The sequence below is a fragment of the Gobio gobio genome (assembly GCF_949357685.1).
Source record: "Gobio gobio genome assembly, chromosome: 17".
Lineage (NCBI taxonomy): Eukaryota > Metazoa > Chordata > Actinopteri > Cypriniformes > Gobionidae > Gobio > Gobio gobio.
Window position 1 is genome coordinate 38,329,045 of NC_137110.1, and position 18,906 is coordinate 38,347,950.

Consider the following 18,906-nt stretch of genomic DNA (forward strand, 5'->3'; position numbering starts at 1 on the left):
CGTATTGTAAAGTGTTAGCACATTTTTTTTTCTTGGTTAGGAGAACATTAAGGAAACATTCCATTTGATAATTCTTCAAACATTATAGCAATTTTACTTTTGAATCTTCTCTGAACATCCTGAAATAATTCTTAAAATATGTTAGACAAACGTCCATCTCACACTCCTTGGGTTACGGTCCATGAGCAATGTATAAATAATGTTTTTGTGCTAACATTTCGAGAACATTATCAAAGACCGGACAACTTTGAAGAAATATTCTATTAATGTTACAGGAAGAACGTTTGTTCATAACTTTGAGAGAACCTTGCCAGAATGTTAGCTAATGTTCAGAGAATGTTTCCTGTTAGCTGGGTTTAAAGCATCTGTTATATTAGTTTATGTTCATTTCACATTTACTAATACAATTTAAAATCAAAAATTGTATCTGTTAACAATAGTTATGCACTGTGAACTAACTAACAAACAATGAAGAATTGTAATTTTATTACCTAACATAAACAAAGATTAATAAATGATGTAAAAAATATATTGCTCACTCTTAGCTCATGTTAACTCATGCATTACTAATGTTAATGAATGGGACCTTATTGTAAAGTGTTTCCTATACTCTTATACACAAAGTACAACCATGCAAACTTGCATAAGACATAGATGTAGAAATGCATTTAAAACTCAAAATAGGAATGTTTATTTATCCAGCATGTGCACATAAAATGTTTTAAGAAACACAACAGTGAAAAAAGCGCATCTGTATGTTCCAGACATAGAGACACATAGAGACCTCATCTGTTTGTAGATCTGCAGATCTCCAAAAACTGTAAACCCACATGTGCTAATGTAACTTGCCCTTGAATAACAGGACTACACCAAGATTTATATGAACTACAGATAAATTAGTTTAAGAAAGACATTTAAATGAATCAAAAGTGGATAAGATAACCCTGCTGAAAGGACAGCAGGAATTAACATATAGTCCAGACTGGTTTGTTCCTAATCTATCCAAGATCTGCTAGTCTTTTAGCAGGGAAATGTATGTTGAGTCTATATTTTGATGACAGTAACTCATGTTTTGGTTTTTTGAATCAAATATTATATATATACACATATACAAACTCAGAACTCCTAAGAGACAACAACATTTTTTGCATATATAGAATATATTGTCAATATTGCCCTGTACATGGATTAAAATTTCACATAAAATCAATCTCATAATTGATAACAAGATGAAGTTCAGGATGAACGAAAAGAGCAAGACGAGGTCATCAGTATCTTCTGGAATCTCATCCTAGTGATTTTGTGTCTTCCATTATTTATTCCGTTCTTCTTTGAGCTAGAATAATCCATAAATCCATAGACATGACAACCATCATCCAAGGCATCAGGGTGGCTGAACCTTCAATTAATCAACACAGTGCCATAAAGAATAAAGCTTCATTAAAGGTCCCATGGCATGGCATTTTTCTATTATTTTATAATGTTTCCTGAGGTGTACTTATATTGTTAGTATGATTTTTACATCATAAAATGTCATAATTTAGAAATAAAAGGCATTTTTTCAATACTGATGTTTGCCCTGTGGCTGAAGGCCCTGTTACAAGAGGCGTGTCTGCTGTGAGACTTCAGTAAAAACGCCCACTGTTGTGATTGGCTGACATCTTTGCATTTGAAATGAGCGGAGGGGGCGTGGTTTAACGAGGTCTACGAGGCACGAGCAGGCACGAGCTGCTGCCAGAGAGACGGATGGACCTGAGTTCACTTCACATCAGTTCTCAGCACGTCTCAGTTTAGTGAACTGTTGTAGTTACAGCATATACTTCAGGTTATTAGTCTATTTCTAGTCGGAGGGACTGTCACTCATGTCAGAAAGTTAGTAACTTTAGTAAATCAGCGCTGACTGGAGACGCGAACCGTTTAGAACGATTCAGTCCGATTTGGTGAACTGATTCGGTTCACTAAAAAGAACCGGTTCAAAAGAATGATTCGTTCGCGAACCAGACATCACGGAGACGGAGCGATTGCTAACAAAGTTATTTATAGTAACTACTGAGTTGTGAGAGCGCTGTCTGTCAGCGCAAGTTTATTGTGTTTGTATCTGAGAGTTCTGAATAAACACGAGTCCCAGTCACACCGAGTCCGTCTGCATCATTATTCGACCAACTTTGTAACACATGCAAAGTATACCATTACAGCTGTCGAGATGAACGAGTTACGAGTAAGTGTTGATAATAGCATTATTTTTTAGATATTTTCCTATCATATGAAAAGAGTCAGTGACGCGCATTGAGTACACAGCGCAAACAAAGACACAACAGCATTAATCGAATGTAATCCAGTTTATTGTGGGGATAGCTGGCTAGCCTAGCCCGGATATGCTCATGCTTACCCCCCGTCTGCTTAATCTCGCGCCGCGTTTGGTGCCTCCACTGTGGGCCAGATGCAGTACTGGGGGTCGGGGATGTTGAAGGCCGACCGCGGTCAGTGCAGCCCGAGCTTCGGCGTGTGTGAGGTTTATCTCTAAAGATGTGGCTCTGCTGATGTTAAGCAGAAACGACTGTATGCACATTTTAGAACAGATAGACGCGACGCGGACGTACAAAAACACTGACTCACAAGATAGAAAACACGAAAACACCGCTCTGTCGGGAGGAGAGAGAAGCCGCAGCGTGTGCACGAATAATAAATAATTAGCTACACATAAGAAATCACTGATCACAGATCAGAAGGAACTGAAAAAAGACTTCTGTTTTCATTTGTACATCCAAACACTGAGAAACTGCCAGCATTCACTCGTTCACAAGCAATGAATGATCTCTCGAGCGTTTGCATGGGCGTGCCAGATTTCCTGGGCGGAGGAAAGGGAGGTAACCGTTCCTGCTTGGACGTCAAACCAGGAGACTTCAGGATTGGCTAGTCTGGCCTGTCATTTTCTCAAAGGTAGAGAGAGACAGCCAGAACTCGGTTTTACACCGATCAACATTTCTATCCACTTGGGGACAATATTCAGGCTAGGGGAACTCATATTAATGTTGAAAAACCTCATAAAATGAAAATTTCATGCCATGGGACCTTTTAAGGTATGTTCTTCAGTTCATAGTTTCACCCATAGAATATCAAACTTCTCCATTTCAATCAAAGAAATCAGAACGATGATGACGATGTGTGATGTTCTCCATAGTGTTTCACTGGATCACAGTGGAAAATGTCCATGTGACATTAATATTCCAAATAAAATACAGTATTTTCTCCAGTTCCCATCCATAAACTGGAAATCACTGAAGCGTGTAGGGAAACGGAAAGGCTTCTTGGGGTCTACAGTCCAAAGTGTCCAGATATATGTCCAGTAGGGCACACATCTCAGTCAGTGGAGCTCTCTAGAAGGCTGTTCTCCCAAGAAGTCACAGAGTTTCTCACATGTAAAGGTTGTCTGATCTGAGAATGGTGGTCTCCAGATTGTGAAAACTCTTGCCGTTTAGAGTCTCCATGTGGCTGTCGATGCTGTAACATCGATGCACTTCTGTCATGGAGGAGGCCGTGTAGGATGCGGAGCGCAGGGCGTCCGTGTTTGCAAATGTGCTGCCAAACTGGATGCGGTACTGGTTCCAGTGCCTTCGCAACACACCTTGCACCTAAACAAACAAAAGAGAGGCAGATATTAAGTATAATGACAAATATCTTTATGTTTTGAGCTTCCTGTGGAGATTAATCAAAGGAAAACAATGCATTGAAATTGTAGGGACATAAACGGCTTACCTCGCTATTGAAAAAGCAAAATATAGTGGCAACCAAAAGGCCCTGTGGGAAAAGAAAAAAACAAATTATTTCATAAGCCACAGATTTTTGTCTAGCGTAAACAAATGCACTCTAAAAAAAAAAAAAGGTTCTATGGCACCAAAAATGGTTCTTGGCTCGTTATCATAGGGAGAACATTTTTAAGTGCTATATGGCACCAATTTTGGTGCTTCGGTGGTTCTTCAGCAGTTCTTCAGAGGTTCTTTGACTAAGGTGCTATATAGCACCGCAACCATATACAGAACATGTTAAGATATGGTGCTATATAGCACCAAAAGTGGTTCCTCTATGATTGCGACGAAGAACCCTTTTTGTTGCCATATAGAACCTTTTTTTTTTTAGAGTGTGTCTATGAGTGCCACTTAAATATAAAATGAACAGAATAATTATGAATGTATTAATTCATAAATAAAAAGGTCAATAAATAATAAACTTTTTACATATAAACAAATACATTTAGATAGATTAATTCATGTATAAAAATTTTGTTAAATGTACCAATACGTTATAATCTGATACATCATTTTAAATGTAACATTTACTTTTTTTATTTTTATTAAAATGTATAAATTAGAAATGTAAATTTTTATAAAGCACCTACAGATAGCACATTTCTTTATCCATTTTCCAAGTGAGTTAAAAATCCCCCTGGTTTGATTTAATGCCAATAAAGTATGCATTATAATGCAAGTCGCAAATTTTGGGTAACAATTCATTTTACATGTGTCCCTTTTACACACGTACTTACTATAGTTAAAATTATGCATAAAACATTAAATATACATTAAACTATGCATAATTACAAGCAACTAACCCTAAACCAAACCCTAATCATAACCCTAATTATATAGTAAGTACATGTTGTTCATTAATATTATTACACTGTAACAAGGGCACCTCAAAATAAAATGTAACCAACATGTGTTAATAATGGGTTACGCTTTATTTTAAGGCGTCTTTGTTAAACTGTAATTATACATTTAAGTACTGAGTAATATTAAGTAACTACAAGTATTTGCTATAGGGTTAGGATTAGGGTTTGGTTTGGTTTAGGGTTAGTAGCACTTTTATAATTTTAATATGTAAATTAGAGAATGTATTCATTTATTAGCATTTTTATTTTTGAATTAATACATTGATGTTTGATTCATTGCCTGTTGTCAACAACACCTACCTGGTAATTCATAAGTATGTTCATTGTGTACATAAATATCTCAGAGACGAGCCGTCCATCGGGTTTGTAGGGCACAAATAAATACTGAATGCCCAGCAGAGGTACCAGGATTAAAGTGGCCCTGACGGCCTTCATGTACAGACTGGATTCAGCCTGGTGGGTCACCTTCAGCTTTGTGATCAACACTCTCACAATGTTTAAAAGGAAGAAGAGGTTAACCTAAGGACGACAAACAGAGAAAAGAGCAGCTATGAAGAGAGAAAAAAAGAAATACCTTGCAGTACCCCAAAACCAAGACACGGTACTCATAAAGGTATTTCTTCTTAATTGTATGTCACATGTTTAGTGTATTTTACATTTTCAAAATGCAAAACTTTCATTTATTCACGGGTTTAAATAAAAAACTATACACTACATGCCACACTATATACATTCTAGCAGGGATTCAAAGCAGAATTCTAAAGTTTGGATTCTGTTATAGTTATATATTTCAGATATATATTTGGTGGACCAAATAGTTGCCTATAGTCGTCATCAACCACCATTCTGGATGTCTAAATGGCCCTGTAAACAGCAATAACTGTTTATAATTACATATAATCAGCTTTAAACTGGCAGTTCCAGCTGAAGTCAGTCCATGATTAATTCGATACAGAGTATTTGTCCATTACATGCTTTTTTATGTGCTGCATAATCAAATATCACATATGACACCAATACAAACAACAAAGAGAACACAGAAAAAGGGTCGAATGCCAGATCTTAAGTTGATTTTTTTTAAACAAGATCAAGCAGATGCACATACATTGCCAAGAGTGAGTAGAAGATAAACAAGAGAGATAAAGTGTGAGAAAACGAAATAAAGAAAGAACGTAAGAGTAAAAAGAAAACAGACTTACCAACAGGGCTGCACAGATGGGCCCATGAATAATGTAGAGCAGAGAAGTGTTCGAGCTTATCCAACAGCTGTGGACAAAAGTGTGAGAAAAGTCCAGTTTTACGAAGAGCAGAACCAATGAAAACATGAATACTTGATTAAATCATTGCTATGATTTCACAAGATGTTCTACAGAGCCTCTGCCTGGTCAGTGTATTCCTGTGTCCTGACAGAAGCTGGGATGAATCTGACGTTCATTTTTTGACACTGGATTTGAAGTTGAGAACTGATTCCGTTTTTAAATTTGGTTCCGCCGTACTGCAATACTCTGACAGTGTTTACTGCACAGCTATTCACTAAATCTACACAATAAGACATTCGATTTTTAGCAGTGGTTTAAATGTCCATTCTGAATTTATTATGACTGAAGCAAAAGAGTTGGTAAAAAAGTAAGAAATACAGAAATCAGTAAAACATTTGGAAGAATGTTTTTTTTTTAAAATGTTGAATAAAAGCTCACCAAGGCTCAGTGCCTTCAGTGTCACATAATCCTTCAGAAATCCTTAATATGCTGATTAGAGCAGCATTTATTTAAAACTTTGGTCCCACTTTATATTAGTTGGCCTTAGCTACTATGTACTTGCATAAAAAAAATAAGTACAATGTACTTATTGTGTTCATATTGTATTGCAAAACACGTTTGCTGATATTGAGGAGGGATACGGTAATGTTAGTAACAGGCGTGGTGGTATGAGTAAGTTTAAGGGAAGGGTTAGGTGTAAGGGAAGTGTAACAGTGTAATTATAAATGTAACTACAGAAATTAATTACATGTAGGTAATTTTTAAAATGTAAGTACAATATAAAAACATACATACATCAAAGTATTAATAAAATTTTTAGTACATAGTAGTTAAGGCCACCTCATATAAACTGGGTCCAAAACTTTTTTGTAACATTATAAATGTCTTTACTGGCGCTTTTACATCAATTTAATGCATCCTTGCTGAATAAATGTATTGCTTTCTTCTTTTTTGTTATAAAAATCCATCCATCAGCACATTAGAATGATTTCTAAAGGATCATGTGACACTAAAGACTAATGATGAGTGAAATGATGCTGAACATTCAGCTTTGCCATCACAGGAATAAATACATTTAAAATATGATTTTGAAAACTGATACATTTAAGTTATTTTATATTGTAATAATATGTCACAGTATTACTATTTTGTTTTTATCAAATTAAAGCAGTCTTGGTGAGAACGAGAGTTCTCTATATGTAACATTAAACATTAATATATTACATTAAACTATGTTCTCAAAACAATATGGTTAATTTTTAATAGTGATATCAAAAATAGTACTGTTGCTCAGTATATAACTACGGCCACTTATTAGGAGGATGGATGATTGCTCAAAAGAAATGTTAAAGGGATAGTTCACCCAAAAATGAAAATTACATCATTCTTGTGCTAAACACAAAATAAGCTGTTTTGAAGAATATGGGTAACCAAACAGTTGATGGAAGGAAAAAATACTATGGAAGTCAATGGGGCCCATCAACTGTTTGGTTTCCGACATTCTTCATCTTCTTTTGTGTTCAGCAGAAGAAAGAAATTCATACAGGTTTGGAACAACATGAGGGTGAGTAAATGATGGTAGAATTTTCATTTGTGGGTGAACTATCCCTTTAATGGAATCACTATGGAACCATAATTATTAAGCAGGAATGTTACATTTATTACAACTTCTATTAACTCACTTGTCATTGAAGTAATAACTTCGGGATATTGCATGTATAAATGCAGGTATTAATGGGAAGCCTGGAAAACATTTGAAAATAATAAAATGATTGAAAATGTTAATGGAGCAGCAACATTGATCAAACAGAAATCCAGTTCATTTTGGTGCATTTTGGTAAGTTGATTAAAGAAACGTACCCCATCCTAGAAGGTAATACCACATGAGTTGCTGTTTCTCAGCAAACACTGCCACCACAATGAGAGTGTGCAGGTAGATGCCTTCACACAACATCCAGAAGTAGTTACAGCCTATGAGATAATGGTGGATGAACACGGACACTTTACAGCTCACCTGGGAGAAAACACATCAATATGTGTTAATATGACCCTGTTCACTTTCTTTATACACATTCCTGGTCATATATTGCATGACGTGAAAGCCCACTATTCTGTACACTTACTGGGTTGGCTTGGGTTACTCCTTGGTTGTTTGCAATGCAAGTGAAAACGATTATGGTTATAACGGAGTTCAGCACAAAGGAGAAGAAGAGATTCTTGTGTAGAGTTATCCTTTGGCAACTTAAGCTCCTGAGTGGGAAAAAAACAGCAAACTATATTAGACTGGGTGAAAAGAGAGATAGATTTTTATGATACTGAAATAAGATTTTTCATGTGACTTACTTAAAATAGAAAAATATCCCCAGAGAAGTAAACAAAGAGATCAGCGACAATCCATGACCAATCAAAGTCAAATAGTAGAGATCAAGTGGATTCTAAAAAAAAAAATTTGTTATACGCATACAAAATTTATCATTCAGAGAAAACAAAATTAAACTACCAGGTTTTCTATTATATTTATTAGTTATAGCTGACCTTTCAGCATCATCACTACAGTCTTCAGTGTCACATGATCCTTCAGAAATCATTTTAATATACTGATTTGGTGATCAAGAGACATTTCTTTTTATTCTTATCCTGAAAAAATGTATTACAGATAACATCATTTGCATTTACACACAAATATTAACCAGCAAAAACTTGATAATAATAATAATAAATTATTAGTAATTGAGCATCAATAAAATGTATACAAATTGTGCACCAAATCAGCATATTAGAATGATTTCTGAAGGATCATGTGACATTGAAGATTGGAGTAATGGCTGCTGAAAATTCAGCTTTGACATCAAAGGAATACATTTTTAAAAATGACAGTTATTTTACATTGTAATAATATTTCACAATATTACTGTTTTTCATCAAATAAATGCAGCCTTGGTAAGCATAAGAGACTTCTTTCAAAAACACCCAATTATGCAATTATGTATGTAAATACATCGCTTTGCCGTTGCAGATTCGAGTAATGGCTGCTGAAAATGTTGCTTTGCCATCACAGGAATAAATGACATTTTAAAATATCTTAAAATAAGAAACAATTATTTTAAATTGTAATAATATTTCACAGAATTGCTGTTTTTGCTGTCTTTTTAATCAAATAAATAGCCTAAAAAAGTTTTGCCAAACTTTTGACCGGTAGTGTACAGTATATAAAGCAGAAGTGTGTGAATTATAAAGATAGAATGGACAACTGGGGTCTCCAGGACCCTGCGTATTGCTTAATTAGAACTCACCCTTTTGTGATCATTAGACTTGTGCGTACAGCCTGTGTAATTTGTCCATGTTCTGTTACTCTCTGGGTGAATGAACCATTGGCCTGAATCAGTACAAATCTTCGTCGCCATTTCTGATAAAGCACAATTTGGTAATCGGTTAGCCTTTTTATGTATAAGAAGTAACCTTCATTCAACTGCAAGATACAAGTCTTGCGTGGGACTCACCTGAGGTGTCAAAGTCATCATAGTAGTCTGGACAGTGCTGGGCTGAAGTGATTCCTGCTTCCAAATCCTCCCAGCACAGCCATCCATCCCAGGTCCGTTTACACATAGAACTATCTGCAATACAGTCATTTGCAGTTATTATTAAATGAATAGTTGGAATCTTAATCCTGTGATCTTGGTTTTGGACCTTGTAAAGTCCCATTGATATCAAAATTGACAATTCTTATTTTTTATGGAATATTGCAGTATACATTTTTTCTGTCCACATCATTTTTTTTTATTTTTTAAATCATGTTCCCTTGTATTTGTTAATCAAAACAGCTTCCTCTCCCTCTTGCATCTCTTCACTTCTCTGATGACGTGTTTGCTGGTGTGAGGGCGGGACAATCTGTCACTCACATGAGATCACAACGATAGCAAACCACAACCATCCAATCAATTCCTACAAATTGATCAAAATCAAGTCCCGCCTATCGCAACTTCTGTTTAATATAAATATCTTAGAATGGGTCTTAGTATTTAGTTCTCTTCTTCTCAGACAAGCTTGCAGCAAGGCCGTAACCATGCCTTAGACATTGGGGGGGACCAAAGTTAGTTTTTTATTTTATTGCGTGGGGAGGGGGAGAGGGGTATTGGTCTGATTGGTTTATTTAAAGGAATTAAAATATTATAGGATTAAAAGGGATTCAAGGAAATAAATAAAAATAAATAAAAATGGTAACAGTTCCAGCTCTATTGTAGTTATGAAGTAATTTATTTTTAAATATGCACACAATCACTCTTATTTTCGTCTGCCTAATATGTAAACGTTTCTTGTCACGTCAAATTCAGTTATGATTTACAGTACATAAATAATGTCCTATTTTCAATTCAAAATGGTGAAGTTGCATAAATGTCAGGTAGCTTGCATCACTTTATATTACTGTTGGTTGCTGACCGTTTCTATTGTAAAACAGTTATCAAATATGAAATTTTTAGCTACTTACATCTTACGACGCACTCTTTCACTGCTATAACTAAAGCATTGAAATTCACTCTAACAGTAACCCCTGCCTTCTTTGATTTGATTGGCCATCTCACTCATTCTGACAGTGACAAGCGCTGTTAGACCGCTGAGGCAGACCAACCTATTTTTTTTTTACTTTTGTCTGTAAATATTTAGGTAAAACTATTTTGTAGAGAAATGATGTACACTGTAAACTATATGAACACAACTATATAAACACAAAGTAAAACAGATAATACAGATAATAGTTTAATCATTGGTTTTGGCTTAGTACAACGACAATAAAATACCAGTGATTAAATTGCGAAAAAACAATGGTGCTATTTTTTTACACACAAAATCTTTGTCTGCCATTATATTTTAGGAAGGTCTTTCCATTCCAAATAGCTGTCATGGAACATCCTCCTCCCCTTGTGTCAAGCTTCAACTGCCGTCCTTCAGTAGTAACTTGTGTCTCATACGCAGCAGTGAACCATACACAGAATGTTTCCATTTAAACATCCTTCCCACATAAGAGCTTTCCCGTAATTTTCAGGATGAAGTGACAAAACAACATGCGGTTTCTGTCCCCTGATGTTCTTACGAGAATCCAAGTCAAAGATTAATTGAAACTGAGGGCAGAATATAAACCTCCCTTTTTCAGTGGAATTCCGCAACTGCCATGACTAGCAGACCTTTACTAAAAACAAACCCATGAACGAAGGCCCAGCTTGAAAAAAACAGCATGAACGCTTTCAAAAGTCTTGTTTAAAGGTTAAAACGGCTTAACTGAAAGACACACGCTGATCTGAGATTCTGAATATTGTTCTAGATCCAACAAACAACATGTCTGAGCATAGTTTATAGCCATTGCTCATAGTTAAGAATCTTTGTGAATATAAGAACCTCTCACCTGTTCTTTTGTGATTAGTGTCTTTCATAATCTTCTGGTAACATTCAAACTGGGCAGTCAAAATATTGTGTCGAGCGAAGTTCAATTCATGGTGATTCTTTTGTGCTGTTCCTCCAGTGTTGTTCTCTGAGAGGACCACCACAAAAAACTGTTCAAAAATACAAAGAAGAGAGATAAACAATGGCATTAGCTGATGAACAATAGAGAATTGCAGATACATAAACCTTGGAAATGATCAATGATCTTTGAAATGCATAATAGATGTGGCACGTTTAATTCTTGCAAACTCTTCTAACTTTAATACGTTTGTTTTGTTATACTTAAAGGGACAGTTCACCCAAAATTCTGTCATCATTTGCTCACCCTCAAACTGTTTTAAACCTTTATGAATTTCTTTCTTTTGTTTGAACACAAAATAAGATATTTTGAAGAATTTTGGTAATCAAACAGTTGCTGGTCCCCAGGGACTATGGAAGTCAATGGGGACCAGAAACTGTTTGGTTACCCACATTCTTCAAAATATCTTCTTTTGTGTTCAGCACAATAAAGAAATTCATACAGGTTTAAAACAGTTTGAGGGTGAGTAAATGATGACAGAACTTTCATTTTTGGGTGAACAATCCCTTTGCGTTAATGGGGATTAATGAATTGCTTTACAATAAATACATTTTTAAGACATTGTTTCTGACAAGCAAATACCTCAGAGGTTGCCAACAGTAAGAGAAATGAGGTAATCCAGCATCCAAACATGGTTCCACTGTTTTGGCCCTTGTGTATTCAGCTGAAAGCAAACAGAGATTGTTATACATCCAGTGTTGAACAGACACTTTGCTAGTAGATTTAGGTTATGTCTTAACCAAACAAAGAGTGCAGAAGGTGAGCCAAAATGAAAACATAAAATGAGAGATTTCCCAAAAGAATTTCTGTTGGTTATTTTCGTCAGGTCAATTGTCAATTCCATAAAAACAAGCCATTAGAGGCAGGTGAACTGTCGAACTATTCCGCTCCCAGGAGTGCGGTGATAGCACTGTTGTTAAGTTGGAGAAGAGGGCGGATTCAAAGTCTGCTTTCCATGAAAGTTCAGTCCATCAGGAGGCCGATAATCACCACAAAAGGCAGGGCGGCATCATTAAACATACATTAGGCTACATGGTTCACCGTGGCTGTTTTGGCTCGCTCGATACAGATAACATCGTAAATCAGCTTCAAAGCTTAGGAAGATCTGTTATAGCCACAATAAAGTTGCTTGCAAAAAGAATTGACTATTTTTACATGCTAATATTTTATGACATCCTGGACTACAGTCTGATTATACACAAGCCCGGTTTATTCTTTTTATGGTGTTCCATGTGGAACTATCAGAGCATTCCAAAACATCTTTAACATCTGCCTTGATTCTGCTGTTATTTCCTTTTTAAATTAATACCTGTCGGTATGACCATGGCCAAGGGGCTGAAACATCATGTGATTCTTTTGTTCGGCCTCCAAACATTTCCTGCTTGGATGGGGACCCGAAACCACATGACTAGACTCATATGTGGAAAATTATCGATTTGGATTTGTCTTCCCAGAAGTCCAGACAAAGTGAATTAACGTACATGTGTTTTTTTTGTTTTTTTTATAACTTCCATTTGGATAGGAAATATTTCTTGGTGCAAAATGGCAATAATCATGACTTTTGAAGAAATGTCTGTTTCTTTTTATGTCACACTACTGTAATAACACAAATGTTTGAATTCATGATACTAAAAAAGGTATTATACTGTATATAGAGTTCACCTTGCTTTATCTGTTTTAATTAGATGAAACTGCATTAAATGAGGAAGAATTAATCTGCCCTTTCTGTTCCGGACTAATAAATAAACAATAGTGTTTTATTTTTCATTTTATTTCAAATTAAATTAATGCGTTTTCTGTTTCAGATATGACAGATCAGATGATGCAACATAATTAAAAGGGTTAGTTCAACCAAAAATGAAAATTCTATCATTTATTACTCACCCTCGTGTCGTTCCAAACCAAACCCGTAAGACCTTTATTCATCTTCAGAATACAAATTAAGATATTTTTGATGAAATCCAAGAGCTTTCTGAACCTCCTATAGCTACGTAATTACCACTTTCAAGGGCCAGAAAGGAAGTAAAGACATCGTTAAAAAAGTCCATGTGACTACAGTAATTCAACCTTAATGTTATGAAGCAACGAGAATTTTTTTTGTGCGCAAAAAACACACAAAAATAACTTTATTCAACAATTTAATCTCTTCCGTGTCAGTCTCTGACGCTGTTCATGTAGTAAACACAATGCAGCGCTTCCGGGTTCTACGTCAGATCGCCGGCTCAGTGTTGGCCACTGATTGGCCAGCTCCTGCGTCAGCATCACATACATGCGTCGTGGTGCTCACGTTAACCAGTTAGTTAATGAATTCAGCGTCGGGCAATAGTGAGCTGGCATTCTGAAGTAGAAACCAGAAGCGCTGCACTTTGTTTGCTACGTGAACAGCGTAGGAAACTGACATGGAAGAGAAGAAATTGTTGAATAAAGTCGTTATTTTTGTTTCGCACAAAAAGTATTCTCGTCGCTTCATAACACTGGGGTCACATAGACTATTTCAACGATGTCTTTACTACCTTTCTGGGCCTTGAAACTGGTAATAACACTGCAGTCTATGTGGGCTCAGAAAGCTCTCGGAATTCATCAAAAATATCTTAATTTGTGCTCCGAAGATGAACAAAGGACTTACGGGTTTGGAACGACATGAGGGTGAGCAATTAATGACAGAAAATTTTGGGTGAACTAAGCCTTTAAGAGAAAATGAGTTCTGGTTAGTAGGGAGAGAGAAAGAGAGCCACCCTATGATATACAACAATATTTGGATGTCCATAATTTAACCACACCATATATGAATTATACACTGCAGTAAAAAAAACTAAGCAAATGATGCTAAGAGGTTTTTTCAGATCTAACTTCACTTTAGTTTTAACCAACTCAATTTGACACAAGCAACTCAATTTGACATGAAGTCTGATGACAATTTCATTTAAAGCAAACATCTTTTTGTTTTGTTTAAAATGAAATGGTTAGATGTAATCTAATCTCAAATGCAAAAATTGGCTGTCATACATTTTTAATTGTGGCTGAAGTTATGACAAATGACACCTCACGAAATTCCCCTGACCTACTGATTCAGACGGAAAGTCTCTGTCATTTTACAGAGTCTGTATATTTATTTAATTCAGAAAACCACACAAGTTCTAGTTCCAAGCTCAATGAATGTCTCTCTTGCAATATCCAGTGTGTCAGATACCGAGGAGTGTTAACATTGTGATACTGAAAATCCCAGCCAGCTCAACATAATGTTGGCGCAAGCGATGGCATGAGTTTGGGGCCGGACCTTTGTCCAGTCGCCCAGCGTTCGGGAAACCAGTTTGAAAACAGTAGTCATTTGCAACTGTCAGCTGCGTCATTTGTAACCCTAACATCGCGGTCACCATTCTTCAGTGTGTCGAATTGTTTCTAGTTCAGCCAATTCAGTGCCACTGCTATTTGCAGAAAATATTTGTCTAAACAATGTAACATTTAAGAATTTAGAATTGAAGTGTTTCTGGGTGATCTGGACTGGACAGATCCACTCTCAGTCCTTTTAAAATCCCTCATTCCAGATAAACATTTATTGAGAACTATATAGAATATTTGTGCACTCTTAAAAATCAAGGTTCCTTAACATCCATGGAACCTTTGCATTGCACAAAAGGTTCTTTGTAGAGGAAAAAGGTTCTTTAGATTATTAAAATGTTCTTTATACTAAGAAAACAAGGTTCTTTTAAGGTTTTTTTGGGGAAACCTAAAATGGTTTTTCAATGGCATCGCTGCGAAAACCCCCTTTTGGAACCTTTTTTTTTTTCAAAAAGAGTGTTCTGTGGAAAATTAATTTGTCAATTCACAGGACAGTTTATTTGTACCTAGAATCTTGATATCTCTATCATTTGTCAGCTGCCCATATACAAAGATATCAGAGTAGTAGCATTATCTTTCTACACTGAATACTTTGAGAACCAAAGCTCAGAAGGAATTGTAGAAGTTATAGTGAGGTTCTGTAAAAGGATGACGACTGTGTGGAACTATGAAATAACAGCATCCATTAAGTGTGCCTTCATCAATAACATTTTTTAATTGGCTGAACATTCTCTTGATTTTTGATTTGACAGTAAATCATTATTCATCTACATTAAAAAGACTGACATCACGAAAGAAATACAAAAACAGACCATAAAACTACTTAATGAAACTTTAAGAGAGGAAAAACAGCTATAAATCTTGCACCATTCAGGTGCTGGCAGTGGGCATAAATCACATGTCATTCTAATAGGAATGTGAAAATAAAGTGTTTTCCTAGACATTTTTGATGATTGGATGACCCCTGGCACTTGGTGAAAAAACAGAGGGCCGAAACATGATAACTTTTTGCCCTTCCTGCTAAGTTAAAGGAGTGGTTTATAGATGTGACATTCCCAGAAACCCCTCTCTCTCACCCCCAAACCCTCAATTCCCTCCCTCCCTTTCTCTCTCTGTCACTTTCTCTCTACTGGGCCTGGTCGCAAAAAGCCACCCTCCAGACCTTAAATCAGGAAGCACAATGACAGTTTGTTTAACTCATGTCCGTTTAGGATACACCCATGAATATAACACACAATTTTTCCACTCTTCACTTATATGGATTTATCTTAAAGTGACAGAGCACAAAGTTGTATTCATATTATAATTTGACTAAAGTCATTTTTAAAGAAATGTCAATGTCAATCTCAAGCCTTTTTTAAAAGGTTTGCCATAAAATGAATTTCTTGTGCGTGCGCATTCTACATTAACATGATGATAACAAATGATGTAATGTACTTAAAATGTAATGTAAATTGAGTAAGCAGTAAACATTTATATTTATGTAACAGCTATACTGTAAGTCAAGAATGGTCAAAACGCACATCTAAACAGTCAAGTGAATATGTTATTATACTATCATGTCTTCTTTAAAACTCATGCTCTCAGTATTTGTTTACATTTATGTTTTAATCAAGTGTTCAATATATTCAGAATTCAGAATTAAAAGACATCAAAGTAAATATGGCATATGGTGGAATTTGGGGTGTCACCGGGTCTGTAATACAAATAATTGCCCAATTTTAATAAGCACACACAGGGACAAAGCTGTCGTTTGATTTTGGAATGACACTAGGCAAACAACCAATTCTATAAATTATCAAATCTGGCACAATTACTGAACCCCACTGAAAGTGGCCAAATAGGTTATTGATTATTTTGGCAGATTAACCGATATATCAGTATGCCACTACTATAGTAGTGGCATAAGGTAAAATGACAGTTTTATTGTTGTATAATGTTTAAAAGTTATTACAAATGTAATCATTCTGAACACTGATTAATGTAGGGGTAACATGTTACAATAAGGGTTCATTAACATGAATTAACTACTTTAGTAAACATGAACTAAGAATGAACAATACTGCTACCGCATTTATTCATCTTAGTTCATTTGACCATTTAGTAATACATTAGCCTATTAAAATCAAATGTTGTATTTGTTAACATTAGTTTATGCACTGTGTGATCTAACATGAACAAACAATAAACAGTAGGATTTGTATTAACTAACATTAATAAAGATCAATAAATACTGCAACAAATGTATTGATCATTGTTAGTTCATGTTAGTTAGCTAATACATAATGTTAACAAATGAGACCTTATGGTAAAGTGTTACGCTACTATTTAAACATTTTATTAAAATTAAGATCATTTATCAAACTGTCAGTCTTTACTAGGAAAAGGTGATTTAGTCTAAGCTGGTAGGCTACTGAACCTTTCAAACTTTAAAGGTTTCTCAATAACAAGAAAATTAATACAGCTACCGTGTCATTTTAAGTGATTCATTACGCTAACAATAAGAACCAGAATTGAATTAGTAAAAAAAAAAAAAAAAATTAAATAAGTTTTCTATTTCAGTTCTGAGCAATGGCACATCAGGATGTTGTAAAGTTTGCGTAAGTGCGCATTGAGTTAATTTAGAAACCATGAAAGGGGAATAAGCGTCGTGAGAGTAAATCTACATGTGGACATGTGTTAATAAATTCTCGCGCTTACCTTGTTTGATCGGTCCTGCGTTGTCCGCTGTGGCAGTATGTAGTGTGTACTGGGAGATGTGCTCGGTGATTAGTTGAGGCCCCTGAAGCACCAAAGGAGTGTGTGTAACGGGTTTCCTGTGACATCAGCTCATCTGAGTGTCCCGTTACATTTGCGAACGAGGGAGCGTTCTAGTTTTGTCGCGTCGCGTCGCCAGCTTCGCTGATAGGCTACAATGTAGATGAGATGTATCAGAGTCTGCCCGCTGAAAATACCATATATATTCATAAAAAAGTCTAAATAAAAATAAAATAACATGATAAATAAATTAATGGATGAAAACGATTAATAAGTAAATTAAATAATCAAGACATCAAAATAAATTATGGTTATTATGTCTGAGATTTAATTAATTATGTCTGTGATTTAATTAATTTAGTTTAAACAAAAGTCTAAAAATATTTTATAACATAGAATCTATCATAGAAAATACAAAAGCCAGGGTAAATAAATAAAACAAAAAACATTTTACAACACTACAGCACCTGTGTTAATGTTTGTAGCACGATTTGATTGCATTGAGCTGAAGCATGCGATTTGTGGAAATAAACTACTATTATAGCGCCTCCTGGTGTTAAATTTAGACTATATTACCAAATGGCAAAAAAAAAAAAAAAAAAAAAAATAGCCCACGGCATTGACACGGGTATGTCTAATATTTGTTTAGACACAGGCCTACGTCTCTTCAGTGGGTTGTACTGTTAGCCTATTTAATGTGTGTTTGGTTCGTTCTGCTGACGAGACACTGCAAAAATATCTTTCCGAGAAACTTCAGTTGACCAAAAACTCCATGCGTTGTGGAAATTGGGATGTAAATGAAAACACGGTAAGTCTATCACTCACATCCACTGAATATGGTCTATAATTGTTTATTAGTGTTTCCATTGGTGATTTCTGACCCATTTTTTTGCACAGGGTGTAACAAGTGGCTCTGAGTGACTGAAATTATGTATTCTAAAATATAAAATATTCAACAGTTCCTTCAGCCACTACGAAAATTAAAAGTGTAAAAGTAAAGTGATTTATATTCACAAAACACCTTATTAAAATGTGATCAAATTTAATTAAAAATGTACTGTCTCCTGCTGCATTATTGAGAAGAACATTCATTTACAGACAGGCCTACACAACCTAATCCTCAGGAAGCTACTTGTTCACAATCTATATACAATCACAATACATGGATTTCTCGGCGACGTCATCACTGCTTGCGCACGCACCCGAGAGGCAGAAAGAAGAAACCTCTCGTGTTGTAGGTTGGTAGCGGCGTGTTTGTAAGTCAAAATGCCAAGGAGTTGCTGCGTGGTTAATTGTACCAACAGAGCCAGTGCTGGGTGCCTGATGTTTAACATACCTAGGGGGAAGCATGCGTTTGCCAAAAAATT

At 35.6% G+C, this 18,906-nt stretch overlaps 1 protein-coding gene across 2 annotated transcripts; it reads right to left on the bottom strand.

The window, feature by feature from the left end:
* Positions 1 to 670: 670 nt before the first annotated feature.
* Positions 671 to 17,571, bottom strand: calcrlb (calcitonin receptor-like b). 2 transcript variants are annotated; one of them, XR_013818341.1, is made up of 14 exons: positions 17,483 to 17,571; positions 12,026 to 12,107; positions 11,327 to 11,474; positions 9,429 to 9,542; positions 9,222 to 9,334; positions 8,272 to 8,363; positions 8,052 to 8,178; positions 7,789 to 7,942; positions 7,611 to 7,671; positions 5,869 to 5,935; positions 4,970 to 5,188; positions 3,757 to 3,798; positions 3,073 to 3,632; positions 671 to 1,435 (listed from the first exon to the last, which is right to left on the bottom strand). XR_013818341.1 is itself a non-coding variant. In XM_079841403.1 (13 exons), exons 2-13 carry the CDS (start codon positions 12,074 to 12,076, stop codon positions 3,414 to 3,416), a joined length of 1,407 nt encoding a protein of 468 aa, XP_079697529.1. In that variant the 5' UTR covers positions 12,077 to 12,107; positions 17,483 to 17,571; the 3' UTR covers positions 2,544 to 3,413. The 2 variants fall into 2 exon arrangements, 1 of the variants encoding a protein (XP_079697529.1); XM_079841403.1 differs by lacking the exon at positions 671 to 1,435 and having other exon boundaries at positions 2,544 to 3,632.
* Positions 17,572 to 18,906: the final 1,335 nt, after the last annotated feature.

What these genes read in the sequence shown, in the direction of transcription:
- calcrlb (XM_079841403.1), bottom strand. Translation starts at nt 12,076, where the DNA reads ATGTTTGGATGCTGGATTACCTCATTTCTCTTACTGTTGGCAACCTCT. An exon ending in GGGATATTTTTCTATTTTAA is followed by an intron (nt 8,179 to 8,271) that starts GTAAGTCACATG and finishes TTTCCCACTCAG; the next exon opens with GAGCTTAAGTTGCCAAAGGA. An exon ending in AGTTATTACTTCAATGACAA is followed by an intron (nt 5,936 to 7,610) that starts GTGAGTTAATAG and finishes TTTTGTCCACAG; the next exon opens with CTGTTGGATAAGCTCGAACA.